At 44.1% G+C, this 23,894-nt stretch overlaps 3 protein-coding genes across 3 annotated transcripts; 2 read left to right on the top strand and 1 right to left on the bottom strand.

Annotated features, from left to right (window-relative positions):
- Positions 1–294: 294 nt before the first annotated feature.
- Positions 295–7,641, top strand: cdcp2 (CUB domain containing protein 2). Its single transcript, XM_029643282.2, has 7 exons — positions 295–727; positions 2,462–2,809; positions 3,012–3,163; positions 3,369–3,564; positions 6,239–6,592; positions 6,734–6,912; positions 7,244–7,641. The coding sequence occupies exons 1-7, from the start codon at positions 661–663 to the stop codon at positions 7,553–7,555; spliced, it is 1,608 nt and encodes a 535-aa protein (XP_029499142.1). The 5' UTR covers positions 295–660; the 3' UTR covers positions 7,556–7,641.
- Positions 7,642–7,762: 121 nt separating this feature from the next.
- tceanc2 (transcription elongation factor A (SII) N-terminal and central domain containing 2) lies at positions 7,763–11,819 on the bottom strand. The gene is made up of 4 exons (XM_029643281.2): positions 11,360–11,819; positions 11,100–11,241; positions 10,588–10,784; positions 7,763–10,340 (listed from the first exon to the last, which is right to left on the bottom strand). Exons 1-4 carry the CDS (start codon positions 11,456–11,458, stop codon positions 10,152–10,154), a joined length of 627 nt encoding a protein of 208 aa, XP_029499141.1. The 5' UTR covers positions 11,459–11,819; the 3' UTR covers positions 7,763–10,151.
- A 52-nt stretch (positions 11,820–11,871) lies between these two features.
- On the top strand, positions 11,872–23,300 carry tmem59 (transmembrane protein 59). The gene is made up of 8 exons (XM_029643280.2): positions 11,872–12,097; positions 12,564–12,669; positions 13,558–13,652; positions 14,000–14,152; positions 14,400–14,475; positions 17,147–17,273; positions 17,507–17,624; positions 22,041–23,300. Exons 1-8 carry the CDS (start codon positions 11,942–11,944, stop codon positions 22,191–22,193), a joined length of 984 nt encoding a protein of 327 aa, XP_029499140.1. The 5' UTR covers positions 11,872–11,941; the 3' UTR covers positions 22,194–23,300.
- Positions 23,301–23,894: the final 594 nt, after the last annotated feature.

Below are 23,894 nucleotides of genomic sequence, written 5' to 3'. Positions count from 1 at the left end.
CCTCAGTGAACCCCCATCTCTCCCTCAGTGAACCCCCATCTCTCCCTCCCCTCAGTGAACCCCCATCTCTCCCTCAGTGAACCCCCATCTCTCCCCTCCCCTCAGTGAACCCCCATCTCTCCCTCAGTGAACCCCCATCTCTCCCTCCCCCTCAGTGAACCCCCATCTCTCCCTCAGTGAACCCCCATCTCTCCCCTCCCCTCAGTGAACCCCCATCTCTCCCTCAGTGAACCCCCATCTCTCCCTCCCCTCAGTGAACCCCCATCTCTCTCCCTCCCCTCAGTGAACCCCCATCTCTTTCTAGCCAAAATGAGCACATTTGTTTTTGTGATAGAGGGATGAAGTGTCCTCCATCCTGGTGCTGTCTCCTTTATAAACTCCATAGCAGCTGCATGGTGTCCAGTGTGAGCGTGTGACACCGTCATTACTAATTTATCCCATCTTTCCATACGGAGTCCTGACAAGCCACCTTTGCCACTTGTTCACTCGATATACCCAACATATCGGGTTCCTCCGCCAAGATCCTATTCCAGTTTCTCCCACCTCTGCCATCATCCCAGGGCTGTGGTGACAGGACTTTGCTCTTGCTTTTCCATTTATTTGTATTGCCATTGGCTTTGTAATCCTATTTGAAGTGTGACAACAAACGATAACAACAACATGACTTTTAGGATGGATATACTCTTTTATTTACTGTTGGTTGTTGGCAAGGCTGTTTCTAAGAAAGGTGAGATTTTTCCATTTAATATATTGCTATAACATTTGCCTCAGCAAATTCAGTTACAACGCTCACAGAGCCTTCGGGAAGTATTCAGACCTCTTAACTTTTTCACTTTTTTTTTTTACATTACAGCCTTATTCGAAAATAGATTTAAATATAAATAGAGAGAGAGAGAGATGTGGGTTCACTGAGGGAGGGAGAGAGATGGGTGTTCACTATATATATCAGCAATCAACACACTATACCCCATAATGACAAAGCGAAAAACATGTTTTTAAAAAAAAAAAATCTTTGCAAATGTGTTACAAATTAAAACCAGAAATACCTTATTTACATAAGTATTCAGATCCTTTGCTATGAGACTCGAAATTGAGCTCAGGTGCATCCTGTTTCCATTGATCATCATTGAGATGTTTCTACAACTTGATTGGAGTCCACTTGTGGTAAATTCAATTGATTGGACATGATTTGGAAAGGCACACACCTGTCTATATAAGGTCCCACAGTTGACAGTGCATGTCAGAGCAAAAACCAAGCCACGAGGTCAAAGGAATTGTCTGTAGAGCTCTGAGACAGGGTTGTGTCGAGGCACAGATCTGGGGAAGGTTACCAAAAACATTTATGCAGCATTGAAGGTCTCCCTCGGGGGAGAAGGGCCTTAGTCGGGGAGGTGACCAAGAACACGATGGTCACTGTGACAGAGCTCTATAGTTCCTCTGTGGAGATGGGAGAACCTTCCAGAAGGACAACCATCTCTGCTGCACTCCAACAATCAGGCCTTTATGGTAGAGTGGCCAGACAGAAGCCACTCCTTAGTAAATGGCGCTTGACAGCCCGCTTGGAGTTTGCCAAAAGGCAACCAAAGACTCTCAGACCATGAGAAACAAGATTCTCTGGTCTGATGAAAGCAAGATTGAACTCTTTGGCCTGAATGCCAAGCGTCAAGTCTAGAAGAAACCTGGCACGATCCTTACGGTGAAGCATGGTGGTGGCAGCATCATGTTGTGGGGATATTTTTCAGCGACAGGGACTGGGGGACTAGTCAGGATTGTGGCAAAGATGAACAGAGCAAAGTACAGAGAGATCATTGATGAAAACCTTCGGGACACATCTCTGAATGTCCTTTAGTGGCCCCGCCAGAGCCTGGACTTGAACCCAATTTAACATTTCTGGAGAGACCTGAAAATAGCTGTGCAGCAACGCTCCCCATCCAACCTGACAGAGCTGGAGAGGATCAGCAGAGAAGAATGGGAGAAACTCCCCAAATACAGGTGTTCCAAGCTTGTAGTGTCATATCCAAGAAGACTTGAGGCTGTAATCGCTGCCAAAGGTGCTTCAACAATGTTCTGAGTAAAAGGTCTGAATACTTATGTAAATGTTATTTAATTTTTTTTATAGATTTTGAAAAATGTATAAAAACCTGTTTTTCTTTTGTCATTATGGGGTATTGTGACATCATTATGGGATATTGTGTGTAGATGGATGAGGGGGGAAAATGATTTAAATCCATTTTAGAATACGGTTGTAACGTAACAATGTGGAAAAAGTCAAGGGGTCTGAATACTTTCTGAATGCACTGTATATGTGTGTTGTAAGTAACTGTTACTAATGTGTAAATTATAAACTAATACATAACAGTAAACTAATTACAAAACCCTCAGTCTACACTATATATAAAAAAATATATATATAATCTATAAAACTACACCTTTTACTCATCTAACTTATATTTCACCCAAGGGGTGAAATGTGGTGGGATCCTCTCTGCCTCTTCCGGCAACATCTCCAGCCCCAACTACCCAGGTCTGTACCCGTACAACATGGAGTGTGTGTGGCTGATTGTAGTGGCCGAGGGGTCCTCCGTCCTGCTCACCTTCCACGACTTTGAGTTGGAGTATCACGTCACCTGCTCCTATGACCACATCAAGATCTATAACGGTGTATCCGAGGATGAGGGGAACCTACTGGGAACGTTCTGTGGTGTCATGTCCCCTCCTCAGTTCACCTCCTCCTGGAATGTGATGTCGATCATTTTCCACTCCGATCGTCATGTGACTCACAGAGGCTTCTCTGTGAGTTACAGGAAAGGTGAGCTTTTACTTTCTCACACAGATTAACCAAAGCCATTGATATGCATGTATGGCTTTGCTGAGTACAGCCACTCAAACCTCACAGTACCCACAACTAGGAACAAGACAAGGCCTTTGAGTAGTTGAATCAGGTGTTTTAACTTCGAGCTGGGCTGGAACAAAATCCTGCACACCCTGTCTCTCTCTCTCTCTCCCACCAGACATGTGTGGTGGGGTCCTAACCGGTCTGTCTGGCATCATCTCCAGCCCCGGCTACAGTCCAGATACCCAGTACAGCAACAACGCCGACTGTTCCTGGACGGTCCATGTATCCAACCGCAGCGTGGTCAGTCTGGTCTTCCTCGACTTCCAGGTACGTTCTCTAACATGTAAAGACAATCGATGCATCCCAAATGGTACCCAATTTAATCTATATAGTTCACTACTTTGGGCCAGAGCCCGGGCACTATATGGGGAATAAGGAGCCAATTGGGATGCACATACTGGAAGTTTCTAAGTATCCCGAACGGGTCATAAATATGACATGACAAAATAAAAATGTAATTCATTCACTCCAGCTGGAGAACAACGAGGGCTGTAATTTTGACTTCGTGGCTCTCTTCGACGGCCCCACCGTCACCCACAGACACCTGGGGAACTACTGTGGAGGGGAGACACCTCCGAAAATTGTTACTACCTCCAACCAGCTGCTGGTGGTGTTCAAGTCTGACTTCAACATCGGGGGACGAGGGTTCAAGGCTTACTACTACTCTGGTAGGTAGGATGCTGGGAGTCACTGCTGGGAGTCGTATACTACGGGTTTACAGATCACTGCTGGGAGTCGTATACTACGGGTTTACAGATCACTGCTGGGAGTCGTATATACTACGGGTTTACAGATCACTGCTGGGAGTCGTATATACTACGGGTTTACAGATCACTGCTGGGAGTCGTATACTACGGGTTTACAGATCACTGCTGGGAGTCGTATATACTACGGGTTTACAGATCACTGCTGGGAGTCGTATACTACGGGTTTACAGATCACTGCTGGGAGTCGTATACTACGGGTTTACAGATCACTGCTGGGAGTCGTATACTACGGGTTTACAGATCACTGCTGGGAGTCGTATACTACGGGTTTACAGATCACTGCTGGGAGTCGTATACTACGGGTTTACAGATCACTGATGGGAGTCGTATACTACGGGTTTACAGATCACTGCTGGGAGTCGTATACTACGGGTTTACAGATCACTGCTGGGAGTCGTATACTACGGGTTTACAGATCACTGCTGGGAGTCGTATACTACGGGTTTACAGATCACTGATGGGAGTCGTATACTACGGGTTTACAGATCACTGCTGGGAGTCGTATACTACGGGTTTACAGATCACTGCTGGGAGTCGTATACTACGGGTTTACAGATCACTGCTGGGAGTCGTATACTACGGGTTTACAGATCACTGCTGGGAGTCGTATACTACGGGTTTACAGATCACTGATGGGAGTCGTATACTACGGGTTTACAGATCACTGCTGGGAGTCGTATACTACGGGTTTACAGATCACTGCTGGGAGTCGTATACTACGGGTTTACAGATCACTGCTGGGAGTCGTATACTATGGGTTTACAGATCACTAAATCACTCCCTCGTGGCTAAATCACTCCCTCGTGGCTGTCCTGTACTTTACCGAGGCCCACTGGGAGGGATTAAACTGTCCTGTACTATACTGAAGTCCATGGGGAGGGATTAAACTGTCCTGTACTATACTGAAGTCCATGGGGAGGGATTAAACTGTCCAGTACTATACTGAAGTCCATGGGGAGGGATTAAACTGTCCTGTACTATACTGAAGTCCACAGGGAGGGATTAAACTGTCCTGTACTATACTGAGGTCCATGGGGAGGGATTAAACTGTCCTGTACTATACTGAGGTCCATGGGGAGGGATTAAACTGTCCTGTACTATACTGAGGTCCATGGGGAGGGATTAAACTGTCCTGTACTATACTGAAGTCCATGGGGAGGGATTAAACTGTCCTGTACTATACTGAGGTCCATGGGGAGGGATTAAACTGTCCTGTACTATACTGAAGTCCACGGGGAGGGATTAAACTGTCCTGTACTATACTGAAGTCCATGGGGAGGGATTAAACTGTCCTGTACTATACTGAAGTCCACAGGGAGGGACTAAACTGTCCTGTACTATACTATACTGAGGTCCATGGGGAGGGATTAAACTGTCCTGTACTATACTGAAGTCCACAGGGAGGGACTAAACTGTCCTGTACTATACTGAAGTCCACAGGGAGGGACTAAACTGTCCTGTACTATACTATACTGAAGTCCATGGGGAGGGATTAAACTGTCCTGTACTATACTATACTGAGGTCCATGGGGAGGGATTAAACTGTCCTGTACTATACCGAAGTCCACGGGGAGGGATTAAACTGTACTGTACTATACTGAAGTCCATGGGGAGGGATTAAACTGTACTATACTGAAGTCCATGGGGAGGGATTAAACTGTCCTGTACTATACTGAAGTCCATGGGGAGGGATTAAACTGTCCTGTACTATACTGAAGTCCATGGGGAGGGATTAAACTGTCCTGTACTATACTGAAGTCCACATGGAGGGATTAAACTGTCCTGTACTATACTGAAGTCCACGGGGAGGGATTAAACTGTCCTGTACTATACTGAAGTCCACGGGGAGGGATTAAACTGTCCTGTACTATACTGAAGTCCATGGGGAGGGATTAAACTGTCCTGTACTATACTGAAGTCCATGGGGAGGGATTAAACTGTCCTGTACTATACTGAAGTCCACAGGGAGGGATTAAACTGTCCTGTACTATACTGAAGTCCACGGGGAGGGATTAAACTGTCCTGTACTATACTGAAGTCCATGGGGAGGGATTAAACTGTCCTGTACTATACTGAAGTCCATGGGGAGGGATTAAACTGTCCTGTACTATACTGAAGTCCACAGGGAGGGACTAAACTGTCCTGTACTATACTATACTGAGGTCCATGGGGAGGGATTAAACTGTCCTGTACTATACTATACTGAGGTCCATGGGGAGGGATTAAACTGTCCTGTACTATACCGAAGTCCACGGGGAGGGATTAAACTGTACTGTACTATACTGAAGTCCATGGGGAGGGATTAAACTGTACTATACTATACTGAAGTCCATGGGGAGGGATTAAACTGTCCTGTACTATACTGAAGTCCATGGGGAGGGATTAAACTGTCCTGTACTATACTGAAGTCCATGGGGAGGGATTAAACTGCACATTCACTGACACCAGGACTGTATTCGGAGAAAATGTTTTGAAACCGGAAGGTACTAGCAACACGTTTTTTGTTACATTTTGGCTACTGTGTGACCTACTTAAAACAACCCTGTTTTGCCTCGTATGTCCATCTGTCTGACAGGTGAATGCCAGCAGGTGCTGTCTGTACCAAGTGCGAATTTCACCAGCCCCCACTACCCTAACATCTACCCAAACAACATCAACTGTCACTGGACCATCAACCTGGCCGGGGGCTACCGCATCAAACTGTTCTTCAACGCTATGGAGCTGGAGGACAGGAACAGCCTATCAGACGAGTGTGACTATGACTCTGTAGCAGTGCATGATGGGAGCAGGGAGACAGCCCCGTTGCTAGGGCGATGGTGTGGCTCGGAACAACCTGGGTCTTTGATCTCTAAGAGCAACAACATGCTGGTGGTCCTCAGTACAGACAGGAACTATGCTTATAAAGGGTTCTCTGCTTCCTATGTTGGAGGTGAGTGTCTGAACTGAAGCACGGCTGGCCGAAAGTTATCCAAACTATCAAGTTTATACTTGTTTAAATCATTCAAGAGACAAATGCAATTACAAACGTGTGTGTGTTCGTGCTTGTGTTATGTCTCCACCTCCATCCCAGTGGTACCAGTTAACATCAGCTGTACGAGGACAGAGTTTACCATCCACATCTCCCAGCAGTCACTGCCTGGGCTGGAACGTGAGAGTATCTATCTGGGGGACCGCTCATGTCCCGCCCAGCTGACACCTACCACCTATAAGATACTGGCACGTTTTGAAAAATGTGGCACTGCAGGCCAGGTAACTAACTACCCACTGGTTGATTCAAATTGTTTCCATTTTAATTCAATTGCATTGAGCCAATGTGGAATAGACGTTGAATTGTCATCTGTGCCTAGTGAATAGCCACGGGCATGATGATGATGACGCCAGTTTATAGCGGTTTCATTTTTCTTCTTCATTTGTCAATTTTATTGAAGCAACAGGACAGTGTATAAGGGAATTAAGGATACTAGAGGATGTGACAAAATAGCACTGGGACCGGGATTTGATCCCACACGGTCACAAGCATATGTTGTCTGTTTGTTGTCCATCTGTATAACCCTGACCCTGACCCTTAACCTCTAACCAGCCACGGCGTAACATCACTATGCTGGTGAACACGCTCTACATCGACTTCTCCGACGGGAAGGGGAGGAGCATCCAGGAGTACGAGGTACAGTGCGACGCCCAGCGCAAGATGGCCACCATTCACATTGTCTCAGCCGAGGAGCGCCAGAGGATGAACGAGCTGGCCCGACGCCAAGCAGAGGGGTCTGGGGGAGGGGGAGGGAAGGAGGCAGACCCAGAGCCTCACGACCCCAGTGATATAGTGTTTATTAGCATCTGTGTGCTGGCTGTTGTACTGATGGTGATCGCTGTAATCTGGCTGGTACTGCTTTAGTAGAGATGGGGGTACGAGGAGGGAGAAGAGGGCAGAGGTGGGCGACGCAGTCTGTGAGCCAGGACACGTTGAGGTTTATAATGAAAACTGACAGATATATTTTTGTAATAAAATGTCTATATTGCTCATTTCAATTGTACCAAAACAATTATTTAATATTGTCGCCGCTCTTGACATTCATAACGACATTCAATTAAAACACAGGCAGAGATCAACATTTGATTTACTTCAATATATAAAATCAAAGATGAATACAAAACAGCTCCATTAAAAGAGGTAGGCCTAATTCATACGATTAATGACCGTGTGCTCCAACTGTCTTTCACCATTTTAGAAAAAGGCACCAGTCCAGTATTTGCCAGAATGTCCCAGGTTTCCAGACAGGTGTTCAGGGCTAAGTGGCTAGCTTCTTCTTGTGATTGGAGACAAGCTTTTTTTTATTTTTAAAGGACCAGTCCAGAAACAACTGGCATGTTGCAGTCTTCCTTTGCAGCAGGTCTCATAGGTCTGGGTTTAGCTACCAACATGTTTGAGTAGATCCATTTGAGCAAAGCGAGGCTCAGAATCCCTCGATCTTGATCAAAGAATCTGATTCTTTATTTGGGGTTGCTTTGTAGAGCAGTGATTCTGCTCAGTCCGACCGCAACAGAGTCCATCTCAAACACTTCAACAGTCTTCTGCAGCTGGATTTAGGATTGGGGTTAGCTAGCTACTTGTTAGGTTTGACTACACGCTTTGAATATATATATATATATATATATATATATATATATACAGTACCATTCAAACTTTTGGACACTACTCATTCAAAGGCTATTCTTAATTTTTTACTATTTTCTACATTGTAGAATAATAGTGAAGACTTCAAAAGCATGAAATAACACATCGAATCATGTAGTAACCAAAAAAGGTGTTAAACATATGAGATTCTTCAAAGTAGCCACCCTTTGCCTTGACAGCTTCGCACACTCTTGGCATTCTCTCAACCAGCTTCATGAGGTAGTCACCTGGAATGCATATCAAATAACAGGTGTGCCTTGTTAAAGGTTGATTTGTGGAATTTCTTTCTAATGCGTTTGAGCCAATCAGCTGTGTTGTGACAAGGTAGGGGGGATTTACAGAAAATATCCCTATTTGGTAAAAGTCCATATTATGGCAAATAAGCAAAGAGAAACAACAGTCCATCATTATTTTAAGACATGAAGGTCAGTCAATCCGAGACATTTCAAGAACTTTGAAAGTTTCTTCAAGTGCAGTCGCAAAAACCATCAAGCACTATGATGAAACTGGCTCTCACGAGGACCGCCACAGGAAAGGAAGACCCAGATGTATCTCTGCTGCAGAGGATATGTTCATGTTTTCGTGTCCCCACCCCCATCAAAGTTCCTCATCCCTGATCTAGTCCAAGTGTTCATCAGAGTTAACTGCACCTCAGATTGCAGCCCAAATAAATGCCTCACAGAGTTCAAGTAACAGACACATCTCAACATCAACTGTTCAGCGGAGAGTGTGTGAATCAGGCCTTCGTGGTCGAATTGCTGCAAAGAAACCACTACTAAAAGGAAACCAATAAGAAGAGACTTGCTTCGACCAAGAAACACGAGCAATGGCCATTAGACCAGTGGAAATCTGTCCTTTGGTCTGATAAATCCAAAACTTCAGATTTTTGGTTTCAACCGCCGTGTTTTTGTGAGACGCAGAGTAGATGAACGGATGATCTCCGCATGCGTGGTTCCCACCGTGAAGCATGGAGGAGGAGGTGTGATGGTGCTTTGCTGGTCAGTGATTTATTCAGAATTCTTATCCAGCATGGCTACCACAGCATTCTGTAGAGATACGCCATCCCATCTGGTTTGCGCTTAGTGGGACTTTGATTTTTTTTTCAACAGGACAATGACCCAACAGACCGCCAAGCTGTGTAAGGACTATTTGACCAAGAAGGAGAGAGATGCATCAGATGACCTGGCCTCCACAATCACCCGACCTCAACCCAATTGAGACGGTTTTGGCATTTGTTTTTTTTACCTTTATTTAACTAGGCAGGTCAGTTAAGAACAAATTATTATTTACAATGACGGCCTAGGAACAGGGGCAGGGGTAACATGGGCTTTGTTCAGGGGCAGAATGACAGATTTTTACCTTGTCAGCTCGGGGATTCGACCTAGCAACCTTTCGGTTACTGGCCCAACGCGCTAACTACTAGGCTACCTGCCACCCCAAAATGAGTTGGACCGCAGAGTGAAGGAAAAGCAGCCAACTAGTGCTCAGCATATGTGGGAACTTCTTCAAGACTGTTGGAAAAGCATTCCTCATGAAGATGGTTGAGAGAATGCCAAGAGTGTACAAAGCTGCCATCAAGGCAAAGGTTGGCTACTTTGAAGAATCAAAATAATTTATTTCACTTTTTTTGTTACTACATGATTCCATGTGTTATTTCATAGTTTTGATGTCTTCACTATTATTCTACAATATAAATAAAAACCCTGGAATGTGTAGGTGTGTGTATATATATATATAGTTCTAGGTGGAACCCTTTCACCCACAAAGAACCCTTTTAGATATGTTTTCCATAGAGAAGGTTCTGAACAGAGTGCATTTACTTCTTGTGGGTGGACACCAGCTGGTTTACTGGGATCGTACTCTCCTTGACTTGACCCCTGACCTCTGGCTGGTGTTTGAGGGCGAAGACCAGCTTCCTGATAGTTCGTCTGTAGGAGCCGCTGACCAGCCGAGAACTCTGGTGGAACACCTCTCTCTCTATGTTCTCCACCAGACCACTGTCTGTCTAATAGATCACATATAATGAGAGGAAGATTACTATATTGTCCAATGTTCTAGAATGTCCAACAGAAATTTGTGTTCTGTGAGTATGTGTTCTGTGTATGTGTTCTCCCAAAGACAGAGCAAGAGACACAGACAGAGAGAGAGAGACAGAGAAAGGAAGAGAGAAAGGAAGAGAGACAAAGAGACAGTGAGAGAAAGAGAGAGATTGGTGTATTGGCAATCCCAACACACAGTAAAAGCCCCCTCACCTCCACTTCCAGAGCTTCAGACAACATTCTCCTGGCGTTGTTCCTCAGTCCCTCAGTCTGCTTGTCACAGCGTACTTCTATGGAGGGCTTGTTGGAGTGCTCTTCAATGAAGCTCCTCCATACAGTGTACACTTCAGCCGCTAGGGAACTCACCTCAGGGTCGGGGTGATGCTTACGCATCTTGTTAACAGTGTGGCCTAAGAGGGAAAGAGACGAGCGGAGTTATCTGCGAGTGTGTGTGTTGACTGTGTTTGGTTGTATTTGTGTACCAGAATGAGATGAACTGAACATAGAAGACAAACTTTTAACAGGTGTAGGTTTTTAGGAAATGAATGAATACACTACTAGACTGTTTTGATAGATTAAGTGAATGGCAAGGGAAACAATGCCATGATCCAAGTTTACAGACAGTGTGCTAAAAGAGAACTAAGGAATGAGGCTCCTTCCAGTTTGTGTGATTACCTCAAGTGAAGCGACCCAATGGCAACAGGGTTGTTGGACTTTTCCCTTACCTATTCTGGTCGACTTGAGCACCTCCTTTGACGGCATCTTCTTGTTGAGCTCTGCCAGGGCTAGTAGCAGATTCTCCTTGGTCTGGCCAGGCAGTTCCAGCATGGACTTGTACCTTTCAATGTCTTCAATCACCACCACTCTCTGGTAGGAAAGGAAGATAGATCATAGATGTGTTATGTACGCATGCTTATTAGGCAGGCCTAAGTGCACAATATCATATCATGTTTGACTTGAGAAGCGGTTGGTAACAAACACTTACGCGTAGAGACTCAATAGTTGCTTGTCGATACACCTTTTCTTTATCCTTCGTTTCCTTGGGTACTTCCCCGTTTGGTAGACGCACCACGAATTTGTCCATTTTCCAAGGTGTCTTGGATTTATTTATGGATGGGGGGGTCGATCATCGATATAGTATTTTATTTGTAATCATTATGAAGAGTTCGTAAACGAACAGGGAAAACAACTCTTCCAAATACTTGTTATCCTGCGAAGAAAGCGAGTTTTTTTGTTCGATTGACAAGCGTCTTAACTAAGCGGCGCGAGTTCACGTACTACCTACCGGTAGATCGATTTCAGTGGCATTGACAATGCGTAAATAGCTCCAAATTCAGAGTGTTTTCTAGTATTATCCCCGTATGGTGTAAAAAATAAAATAAAAACGCTTCAAGAAGATTGGTGGACTATTATTTTCTCTTTGAAATCTGCGCCGCTAGGGACTAGTTGTAACATCCACGACCCAAACATCCCGAATCATGATTTTATTCTCGCGAGATTTTCACGAACGAGGAAGAAGAAGGAGCACTCGCTTGTTGTTTGTTGGGATTTTTCGCAGCAGGCTAAAATGAGGACATTGAAGTCCTTTCGTGTGTTAGTGAGTCTGTGCTTCGTGCTCGCATACACCTCGGCAACTGCCGATGTTTTTGATGGAGTTTTGGGAAATACTGCGTCTTGCCATAAGACATGTCAAATGACTTACAGTTTGCACACATATCCTCGGGTGAGTTGCTGCAAGCTAGCTAGTAACGTTAGCCGTTTTGCTAGCTAAGCTAGTCTACTAACGGTACACAAAAAAAGCTGGATAAGCTAAACTGTCATTCAGCAAGTGAAAAAGGACTCTGTGGCACCTACAGCCTATTGAGCTGTTGTACACTTCTGTCCTGTACATGGCTGTAATGAGTGATTCAGATTGGAGGTGCCGAGTGGGCTTTTTTTTCTCTTCCCCTCGATTGTTTGTATCTTAACGTTAAATTTTTAGTACGACATTTTTGAGAAGTACGTGGTGACGGGAGTAACGTTTAAAATGTAGATTACCGTAGTTGCTCAGCGAAACGAACGTACTTTTGACGTAACTCTTGCGGAGTTGGTAAATGGGAGTTTGAATCGGAACTTTCTGAGCGTTAGAGAGAGAGAACACAAAGATACTGGTTTAGTCCTGTTCATGACTGTGTTCGTTTGTGTTGTAGGAGGAGGAACTGTACGCCTGCCAGAGAGGTTGTCGCCTGTTCTCCATTTGCCAGTTCGTGGGCGACAGCGAGGATCTGAACCAAACTAAAGTCGAGTGTGACTCCAGTAAGATTCTCATGCAATGTCTTCAAAACAGATAGCTAGCAACATGACTAGTACATAGACTCGTGTGCAGAAAACAGATAATACTATTGTAAAGGCAGTTTACAGTTGAACCAAAAGCTTTATTACAAGATTTCAGAGAGGGAGAAAGAAGGCAGAGGCAAATAAAATGTCTAATGGGCCTCTTGGAAACAGGCCCTTTATATTCTAATCAGAAAGTAGCAAATGTTCCCTAACATCAGCTTGAGAGGCTTGTACGAAGTCAAACCAAAAGACAGTGAATTTTCAAGCTGCTACAGAATCAGTGTTCGTAATGTCATCAATACAATAATAATCAGGGTGTCCTTGTTGAAAAATCTAAACCTTTTTTAAAAAATGTCATGGCTTGGGGGCCCACATTTGGTTTTGTTATCACCTTAGTTACTCAGATAGCCTAAGAACACGGCATAAGCCATAACAAAATGTTTAGAGTGGCAGGAAATTAGCTTTAAAACTATAAAATTCTCTCTCTGCCCCCCCAAAATGTGTCTGGGCCAAGAGGACAGTGCCATTGGCCACGCCCACTACCCCATTTTGATTCAGAAAACAACATAGTGACAAGTTACAACGTACATTGAGTATACCAAACGTTAGGAACAGCTTTCCTACAATTGAATTGCACCCCCTTTTTACCCCCAGAACAGCCTCAATCGATTTTAATTTGTCATGATATACCCAATCATGTGTCCTTGCAATGTCTGACTAAATTATAGAAAACCACCTATACAGTTCTTCATTCGAATTAGTTAAAATTACACCATTTAGACAGTCTTCTGGTTCCACGAGACGAGTGTTATCTGAGCTGTCTGTAACCTGTTTTATTTAATTTTTTTACTTCTTGATTCTCCCCAGCTTGTCATGAAGCGTACAGCCAGTCAGAGGAGCAGTATGCCTGTAACCTGGGCTGCCAGAGTCAGCTACCGTTTGCTGAACAAAGACAAGAGCAGGTAGTGTTCTACACCGCTCCCTCAAACACACTCAAGTGACTGCCATTGTTGTTTTGTTGAAGACTGATATTGACAACAGAAATATTGTTGGTGAACTGGGTGACATGTAGGACAATAAACTGGAGACAGCCTATTGGAGTAGAAATGTTGTTAACCAAGTGTGTGTGTGTGAGGAGCCTGGTCCCAGATCTGTCTGTGCTATATAGCCAAGTCTTGCACCATTGACCATAACATTTGTCCAAAAAAAGCACAAACATTGCCTGGTCCCAGATATGTGATTCCTACCTGACCCCATGAACAAGGGATGTGTGTTTGACCCTTGACCCCATAATACTATCATCCTCCAGTTGCTGGCCATGATGCCCCGTATCCACCTGCTGTACCCTTTGACTCTGGTGAGAGGGTTCTGGGATGATGTCATGAGTCAGGCCCACAGCTTAATCTCCTCCTCTTGGACCTTCTACCTCCAGGCTGACGACGGGAAGCTGGTCATCTTCCAGGTAGTGTTTTTTTTTCTTTTCGTGGAGCGACTTCAACCCTATTCATCCAAACTGGCACTCCTTTATTAGGATTGTTTTTCACTTCCTGTTGCACATTGCCACTAATTGACTAACGGAACTTGAGTAGTTTAAAAAAAAAAAATCCTTTATTTAACTAGGCAAGTCATAAACATAAGTTACCAAACAATTGACCTTTTATCAAAGTAATTGTTGGGTAACTTGAGTATGTCATTTTGTTTTTTGACAGACTGAACCACAGATCCAGTTTATTCCTGCGTTTGAGCTCCAGAAAGAGGAAGTCAGGGGAGAACCACAGAAGAGATGTAAGTCCTCTTTATCATATTCACAGTTACTAGCCGGCTACCATCCGGTACTCTACCCTGAACCCTAGAGACTGCTGCCCTATGTACATATACCCTGAGTGTACAAAACATTAGGACACCTTCCTAATAGTTGAACTCTCTTAAGAACAGCCTCAATTCATTGGTGCATGGACACTACAATGTGTCGAAAGCGTCTATGCAGTCTATGCTGGCCCGTGTTGATTCCAATGCTTCCCGCAGTTGAATCAAGTTTGTTGGATGTCCTTTGTGTGGTGGACCATTGTTGATACACACAGGAAACAAGTGACATCAATAAGGGATCGTAGCTTTCACCTGGTCAGTCTATGTTATGAAAAGAGCAGGTGTTCCTAATGTGTTCACTCAGTGTACATGTACATAGTCATTGGACACAAGTCACTTCAATAATGTTTACATACTGATTTACCCACTTCATATGTATACTGTATTCTAGTCAAGGTTCATCCTATATAGCTACTGCTGTACACACTTATTTTATATTAATATACTGTATTATATATCATTATATATATCTATATCATGAACGAATTAGGTGGACGCCTACTTGTTGAACATCTCATCCCAGAATCATGGGCATTAATATGGAGTTGGTCCCCCCTTTTCTGTTATAACAGCCTCTACTCTTCTGGGAAGGTTTTCCACTAGAGGTTGGAACATTGCTGCGGGGACTTGCATCCATTCAACCACAAGCATTAGTGAGGTCAGAGACTGTTGGGCGATTAGGCCTGGCTCACAGTCGGCAATCCAATTCATCCCAAAGGTGTTCGATGGGGCTGAGGTCAGGGCTCTGTGCAGGCCAGTCAAGTTCTTCCACACCGATCTCGATAAACCATTTCTGTATGGACCTCGCTTTGTGCACGGGGGGCATTGTCATGCTGAAACAGGAAAGGGCCTTCCCCAAACTGTTGCCACAAAGATGGAAGCACAGAATGGTCTAGAAAGTCATTGTATGCTGTAGCGTTAAGATTTTCCTTCACTGTAACTAAGGGGCCCAAACCATGAAAAACAGCCCAAGACCAGTATTCCTCCTCCACCAAACTTTAATGTTGGCAGTATGCATTGGAGCAGGTAGCGTTCTCCTGGCATCCTCCAAACCCAGATTTGTCCGTTGGACTGCCAGATGGTGAAGCGTGATTCATCACTCCAGAGAATGCGTGTCCAATGGCAGCGAGCTTTACACCACTCCAGCCGAAGCTTGGCATTGCGCATGGCGATCTTAGGCTTGTGTGCAGCTGTTCGGCCATGGAAACCCATGAAACTCCCGACGAACCGTTATATTATGGGGCGGCAGGGTAGACTAGTGGTTAGAGCGTTGGACTAGTAACTGGAAGGTTGCAAGTTCGAATCCCCGAGCTGACAAGGTACAAATCTGTCGTTCTGCCCCTGAACAGGCAGTTAATCCACTGTTCCTAGGCCGTCATTGAAAATAAGAATTTGTTCTTAACTGACTTGCCTAGGTAAAATTAAAATTGTGCTGCCAGAGGCAGTTTGGAACTCTGTAGTGAGTGTTGCAACCGAGGACAGACAATTTTTACCTGCTTCAGCACTTGGCGTTCCCGTTCTGTGAGCTTGTGTGGCCTACCACTTTGCAACTGAGCCGTTGTTGTTCCTAGACGTTTCCATGTCACAATAACAGCACTAGAGGTTGGAACATTTGACCGGGGACAGCTCTAGCAGGGCAGAAATTTAACGAACTGACTTGTTGGAAAAGTGGCAACCCAAGACGGTACCACATTGAATGTCACTGAGCTATTCAGTAAGTCCAATGGAGATTGCATGGCTGTGTGCTCGATTTTATACACCTGTCAACAACGGGTGTGGCTGAAGTAGCCGAATCCACTAATTTGAAGGGGTGTATATATGCAGCAATATTCCAACATCTAGTGGAAAGCCTTCCCAGAAGAGTGGAGGCTGTTATAGCAGCAATGTTCCAACATCTAGTGGAAAACCTTCCCAGAAGAGTGGAGGCTGTTATAGCAGCAATGTTCCAACATCTAGTGGAAAACCTTCCCAGAAGAGTGGAGGCTGTTATAGCAGCAATGTTCCAACATCTAGTGGAAAACCTTCCCAGAAGAGTGGAGGCTGTTATAGCAGCAATGTTCCAACATCTAGTGGAAAACCTTCCCAGAAGAGTGGAGGCTGTTATAGCAGCAATGTTCCAACATCTAGTGGAAAACCTTCCCAGAAGAGTGGATGCTGTTATGGCAGCGGTGGGGGGCAAATCCATATTAATGCACATGATTTTGCAATGAGGTGTTCGACAGAGCAGGTGTCCACATACTTTTTGTCATGTAGTGTTCTGGACTGACATGGCTTGTTCTGATATTTCTTAATTTTGGGGATTTGTGTGTATTGTTAGATATGCTGCACGGTTGGTGCTAGAAACATAAGCATTTCACTTCACCTGCGATAACATTTGCAAAATATGTGTACTCAGTTGATTTTAAAATTTGATTAAAAAATATAAAAATATATATTTATCAAATTGACAAACTGGAAAAACAAACTAAATGCTTTGTGTGCATGTAGTATTTACGTATGAACTTTTACAGAATCACAATGTTTACTGTGTAATGCAACAACAACAACAAAAACAATTGGTACGGAAACATGTCCATCTCTCCCGCTCCAGATCCTGGCCTTGGTAGCCCGGTGTACAAGGACTACCAGCGTAGTTTCGTCCAGGAGAGGGACAGGGACATGTATGTGGACCGCAGCATCAACGAGGACAACTACAACCTCTTCAGCTGTCTCTCCAGGTCAGTGACAGAAGGACATGCCTTGTACACAAACTATTAGGTTTAGATGGTTAATCAGGCAAGACAGCTGAGGAAGCAGGAGGCAAAGTTCGGGGTGCTAAAATAGAGTCCACTGTTTATATACTGAAGATTAACCTAAGATGTAAAGAAGGAATTGTTTATGGAAAAACACTGAGCTCCTGATTTGAATGACTCATTGATGTGTATCTGACATCCCTCTCTCCTCTCTCCAGGAACCCCTGGCTCCCAGGCTGGATCCTGACCACCACTCTGATCCTGTCTATTCTGGTTCTCATCTGGATCTGCTGTGCTACTGTGGCAACCGCTGTTGACCAATATGTCCCAGCTGAGGTAACTCTTCCCTCTAGGTCAAAAATTATGAAGTAATATTCTAAAATCCCATAAATCTTTGCAGAAATGCAAAAAAATAAATAAAGGGACGATCTAGCAACGGCACTGGTCCCACGAATCCCACTAAACCTGGGTACAGATCTTAATTTGTCCCATTTCGTCACCGGAGGATTTGATTTCATATTTAGAATCGCCACAGGGGGGCAGCTGGCAGAGGTGTTTTGTAGGCTATACAATGCAGTACCGTACCATAGTTTCTAAACCCAGGGGCGCAACATAGCGAGACTTCCAGGAACGCTTGTCAAGCAGACCACGCCAGGGTTTGGTGTTTGAGATGTCAATAACAGAAGTTATTTATTTATATATATATTTTTAATCATTCGTTCATTTTCTCTACATTTTGAAAGGCGCAACCTAGATTCGAGCCATTTTCTTAAGTAGTTGAACATGTTATTATTCAAACCTCTTGGAAGTGACAAACTGACACTGTGTATCCTATAATAACTGAAATACATACAGTGGGGCAAAAAACTATTTAGTCAGCCACCAATTGTGCAAGTTCTCCCACTTAAAAAGATAATTTTCATCATAGGTACACTTCAACTATGACAGACAAAATGAGAGAGAAAAAATACAGAAAATCACATTGTAGGATTTTTAATGAATTTCTTTGCAAATTATGGTGGAAAATAAGTATTTGGTCAACAACAAACAAGCAAGATTTCTGGCTCTCACAGACCTGTAATTGAGAGGCTCCTCTGTCCTCCACTCGTTTCCTGTATTAATGGTACCTGTTTGAACTTGTTATCAGTATAAAAGACACCTGTCCACAACCTCAAGCAGTCACACTTCAAACTCCGCTATGGCCAAGACCAAAGAGCTGTCAAAGGACACCAGAAACAAAATTGTAGACCTGCACCAGACTGGGAAGACTGAATCTGCAATAGGTAAGCAGCTTGGTTTGAAGAAATCAACTGTGGGAGCAATTATTAGGAAATGGAAGACCTACAAGACCACTGATAATCTCCCTCGGTCTGGGGCTCCACGCAAGATCTCACCCCGTGGAGTCAAAATGATCACAAGAACGGTGAGCAAAAATCCCAGAACCACACGGAGGGACCTAGTGAATGACCTGCAGAGAGCTGGGACCAAAGTAACAAAGCCTACCATCAGTAACACACTATGCCGCCAGGGACTCAAATCCTGCAGTGCCAGACGTGTCCCCCTGCTTACGTCGTCAGTACATGTCCAGGCCCGTCTGAAGTTTGCTAGAGAGCATTTGGATGATCCAGACAAAGATTGGGAGAATGTCATATGGTCAGATGAAACCAAAATAGAACTTTATGGTTAAAACTCAACTCGTCGTGTTTGGAGGACAAAGAATGCTGAGTTGCATCCAAAGAACACCATACCTACTGTGAAGCATGGGGGTGGAAACATCATGCTTTGGGGCTGTTTTTCTGCAAAGGGACCATCAGCAAGGGCATTGAAGATGAAACGTGGCTGGGTCTTTCAGCATGACAATGATCCCAAACACACCGCCCGGGCAGCGAAGGAGTGGCTTCGTAAGAAGCATTTCAAGGTCCTGGAGTGGCCTAGCCAGTCTCCAGATCTGAACCCCATAGAAAATCTTTGGGGGGGAGTTGAAAGTCTGTGTTGCCCAGCAACAGCCCCAAAACATCACTGCTCTAGAGGAAATCTGCATGGAGGAATGGGCCAAAATACCAGCAACAGTGTATGAAAACCTTGTGAAGACTTACAGAAAACGTTTGACCTCTGTCATTGCCAACAAAGGGTATATAATAAAGTATTGAGAAACTTTTGTTATTGACCAAATACTTATTTTCCACCATAATTTGCAAATAAATTCATTAAAAATCCTACAATGTGATTTTCTGGATTTTTCTCTCTCATTTTGTCTGTCATAGTTGAAGTGTACCTGTGATGAAAATTACAGGCCTCTCATCTTTTTAAGTGGGAGAACTTGCACAATTGGTGGCTGACTAAATACTTTTTTGCCCCACTGTAGGTAGGTTATGCTACAGTTAACACCATCTGCTATAACATTCACTCACTTTAGGCAACGTCATTCAAAACAACAATGTAGGCTACTTTAAACAACACTATAATTAAACCAGATCTAAAGGCATATCCCCATGAAACTGACTGACGTCAAATGGTTACTATGCAGATGTTGAATAATTATCATTCACGATTGAATGTGGTGGTGTTTTTGTCTTACAGTAACGCTATGCTATTTGGTTCTGTTTGGTGGAATACTGAGATGGTTGTGATCTTGCAGACATTGATTCAGCTTTGATCAAACGAGCACCATTCGTCGGGGTAAAATATCCCTGGACTGACTGTATTTGAAATGTGTTACTAAATCTAGTCAATCGGGGGATTGAGTTGTTTGAGCCAGAAGGGCGTGGGTCAGAATTGAACCTTCACCGTCACGGATGTGTGCTGAAGGCAGCTTGGGTTGAATTGAATAATTATAATTCCCTTCTCCCCTCTGCCAATCACCATTCTCCGAAGCACCTCTCACTCGCGTGGCTCTCTCTCGGATATCTCAATTCTTATTCGCCGATGTTCGTCACGTGATCGAGGTCCTTCTCACAGGCATCTCGGCTCTGAAGACAGACACATCGGGGACGTAACTGTGTGCGTCCTTAACAAATTCCAAGGCACATATTGAAGATCTTAGGAGTACTGTCTACAGCCTCTCCTACCCCCCCTATATCAATCTCTTACCCCCCCTATATCAATCTCTTACCCCCCCTATATCAATCTCTTACCTCCCCTATATCAATCTCTTACCTCCCCTATATCAATCTCTTACCTCCCCTATATCAATCTCTTACCTCCCCTATATCAATCTCTTACCCCCCTATATCAATCTCTTACCCCCTATATCAATCTCTTACCCCCCTATATCAATCTCTTACCCCCTATATCAATCTCTTACCCCCCTATATCAATCTCTTACCCCCCTATATCAATCTCCTGTCCTCTCCCTGTATCAATCTCCTGTCCTCTCCCCTGTATCAATCTCCTGTCCTCTCCCCTGTATCAATTTCCTGTCCTCTCCCCTGTATCAATCTCCTGTCCTCTCCCCTGTATCAATCTCCTGTCCTCTCCCCTGTATCAATCTCCTGTCCTCTCCCCTTAGTTACTACAAGCCCTTAACCAACAATGCAGGTTTAAGAAAATATTTACTCAAATAAAATTGAAAAAAAGTAACACAATAAAATAACAATGAGGGTATGTACAGGTTAGTTAAGGTAATGTGTACATGTAGGGGTAAAGTGACTATGCATAGATAATTAACAACGAGTAGCAGCAGTGTAAAAAAGTGGGGGGGGGGGGTGTCAACGTAAATAGTTCGATGCCATTTGATTAATTGTTCATCAGTCTTATGGCTTGGGGGGTAGAAGCTGTTAAGGAGCCTTTTGGATTTAGACTTGGTGCTCCGGTACCGCTTGCCATGCAGTAGCCGAGAGAACAGTCTGACTTGGGTGACTGGAGTCTTTGACAATATAGTATATGGGTTTTGGATGACAGGAAGCTTGGCCCCAGTGATGTACTGAGCTTTACGCATTACTCTCTGTAGCGTCTTGCGGTCGGGTCAGGATGCTCTCGATGGTGCAGCTATATAACTTTTTGAGGATCTGGGGACCCATGTCAAATCTTTCCATTCTCCTGGGGGGGCGGGAGGCGGGCGTTGTCGTGCACTCTTTGCGACTTTCTTGGTGTGTTTGGACGATGTGGACACCAAGGAACTTGAAACTCTCGACCGACTCCACTACAGCCCTGTCGATGTGAATGGAGGCATGTTCGGTCCACCTTTTCCTGTAGTCCACGATCATCTCCTTTGTCTTGCTTAATATTAGGAAAGTTGATCATTATAGTCGGCCTAGCCTATGGAAAGCTGATGGGATCCTCTTTTTAACTTTGTTTTCTCACAATTGCATAGCTCATGGGCTCTCGTGCAGTGTTGGAAACCATTTGCATTGATGTCAGAGTGATTAGAGGGACAATAGAGTGCTGAGTACCAGGCGGTTAGCAAGTTTGGTAGGTTGCTAATGACCATCAGCAGCATCGGAGCTTGGAAGAAGCCTAGTTACCTTGACTAAACGGTCACGTGGCATTTGACTGCGGTCATGACTCGTGACCGCCAGTGTGGCGGTAATATAGTCACCGCAACAGCCCTAGTCCAGGTAGCTATTTGGTTAACTATTTATCAGTCTTATGGCTTGAGGGTAGAAGCTGTTCAGGGTCCTGTTGGTTCAACTGGCTGGTTTTAGTGAAAGGGTACTTAACAGTGGTTTATTAACACATGATAGCAATCAAGACAGAACCAAAGTCTCCCTATCAATATTGAAAATCAAACTTTTACGTCTTTTGTCTTTGTAGAAACTGAGTATCTATGGAGACATGGAGTACGCCAAGGACCAGAAACTGCTGACCCCTTACCCAGCATCCTCTCTGGTCATCATCACCTCTGGGCAGGAGGAGGAGGCTGGACCCCTCCCTTCCAAAGTTAACCTGGACCAGTCCAACATCTAAACATCAAACCAGCTAGCCTGGGCACCAGTCGGTTTGTGCTATCTTTCCGCTTCTTGCCACTCCTAAACTGGCAAGGACACAACCCGACCTTTACCCAGGCTACAAACCAACAGGGGGGAGATGATGATTAAGAGTAAAAGGCCTTTTTATGGAGATTTTCGAGACTACGATTAATCTGGGTCCGGACTAGTGAATTGAAACATGATTGTGCAGGTTGAGGAAGGAAATCTAAGAAGATTTATGAAAAAGCATGCTAAATTGGGTATCCATTGAAAGGGGTGTTCTTCAGTCCAGGAGTAGGTTTAATCTGGGTCTGCAAACTGAAGCTGGCCCTTGTTTTTTTTTTGTTTTTTTTTTTTCAGAAAGCTCAAGTCAGTCTTACTTTTTCATACTGTTAGAACCCGTTTTAGTCTAAAACTGCTTCCAGCACATTTTTTTTGTTTGTTTTTGTAGTGGCTGTTGTCTTGTTCCTCTCTCAAGCTCTAGAGATTGGCATAAGAATTGGGGGGTGTTTGTTGTTGTTCTGTGAATTGGCATATAGTGATGCACTATCACGATGATGGCAGCACAGTTACATTAGCTTCTTTTTTAAGACTTTCTTTGTTGGTGTGTGTATTCCAGACCCTCATTTGATGTATTATTGAATAATTATTATTTTGTTGTTTGAATTCTCTTCATGAGTCCCCAATGGCCCCCTATTCCCTAGATAGTGTTGTCAAAGAATACTGCACTATAAAGGAAATAGGGAGCGTTTGGGGACTTGTAGCACAAGTTTTATGTGCCGATTTCATTTAGAATGTAGAAACCCTAAATACATTTTGGTGAAATGACACGGGTCAGTAACGGGCTATGTGCATCTACCACTACCGCTGTATCTATCCCTTTCACTTATTGTGGTCGTGTTTAATCTGTAGTGGTTGGGTGGAGGTTCTGTTTATAAGCAGCTCTTTGTCACAACAGAGATTTTGTTTTAAAATATTATACAATTAACACTGATAAATGTGACTTCAGATTTGCTTTAGACATGACAGCACTGTGGGTAGTTGTAACTTTACTTTGGTTTTCTCCTGATGAGGAATGGTTTTGAAATAAACAAGATTGAGTCAAGCGGCTGTTTGTCTATATGTTATTTTGACAGCGTGATACTTCAAATACTTTAACTTGTAGTCATGTTTACCATATTGACCGTTAGGTCTGTCCTAAATCCTCTAAATCACAGCCACATGGCAAAAGGAGAACTTTGGAAGGAAGGGGAGTAAGTATCCAAGAAGTACCTGCGTCACCCACAAATGATTTCCCTGTCCTCCTCCCTCCCACTCTCTCTTCACTCATTAGTCTGGTCCTCTCCCTCCTCCCTCCCTCCAACGTACGCTTAAGGGAAGAAGGGAAACGAACTCTATCGACAATCAACGATTGAGTATCTATAGGGATGTTTGAGTTCCAGAAAGAGGAAAGTAAGGGGAATCCAGTTTATTTTTTATTTAACCAGGCAAGTCCGTTAAGAACAAATTCTTATTTACAACGACGTCCTACTGGGGAACAATTAATTAACTGCCTTGTTCAGGGGCAGAAAGACAGATTTTTTTTCATTGTCAGCTCGGGGATTCGATCAAGCAACCTTTCGGTTACTGACCCAACGCTCTAACCACTAGGCTACCTGCTCGTAAGGCCTCACTGTACCATTGTCCACACAAGATCAGA

The sequence above is a fragment of the Oncorhynchus nerka genome, linkage group LG9b (genome assembly GCF_034236695.1).
Source record: "Oncorhynchus nerka isolate Pitt River linkage group LG9b, Oner_Uvic_2.0, whole genome shotgun sequence".
Classification (NCBI taxonomy): Eukaryota; Metazoa; Chordata; class Actinopteri; order Salmoniformes; family Salmonidae; genus Oncorhynchus; species Oncorhynchus nerka.
The sequence above is the reverse complement of the archived record's forward strand: the minus strand, read 5'-3'. Positions and strand labels throughout refer to the sequence as shown.

Bases quoted from the DNA above. Each gene is read 5' to 3' on its own strand.
- cdcp2 (XM_029643282.2), top strand. From the start codon at position 661: ATGACTTTTAGGATGGATATACTCTTTTATTTACTGTTGGTTGTTGGC. The intron at 3,164-3,368 runs GTACGTTCTCTA...CATTCACTCCAG, and splicing joins TGGTCTTCCTCGACTTCCAG to CTGGAGAACAACGAGGGCTG. The intron at 6,593-6,733 runs GTGAGTGTCTGA...CCTCCATCCCAG, and splicing joins CTCTGCTTCCTATGTTGGAG to TGGTACCAGTTAACATCAGC.
- tceanc2 (XM_029643281.2), bottom strand. From the start codon at position 11,458: ATGGACAAATTCGTGGTGCGTCTACCAAACGGGGAAGTACCCAAGGAA. The intron at 10,785-11,099 runs GTAAGGGAAAAG...TTTCCCTCTTAG, and splicing joins GCTCAAGTCGACCAGAATAG to GCCACACTGTTAACAAGATG. The intron at 10,341-10,587 runs GTGAGGGGGCTT...GTGATCTATTAG, and splicing joins CTGAAGCTCTGGAAGTGGAG to ACAGACAGTGGTCTGGTGGA.
- tmem59 (XM_029643280.2), top strand. From the start codon at position 11,942: ATGAGGACATTGAAGTCCTTTCGTGTGTTAGTGAGTCTGTGCTTCGTG. The intron at 14,476-17,146 runs GTAAGTCCTCTT...CTCCCGCTCCAG, and splicing joins GGGAGAACCACAGAAGAGAT to ATCCTGGCCTTGGTAGCCCG. The intron at 17,274-17,506 runs GTCAGTGACAGA...TCCTCTCTCCAG, and splicing joins CTCTTCAGCTGTCTCTCCAG to GAACCCCTGGCTCCCAGGCT.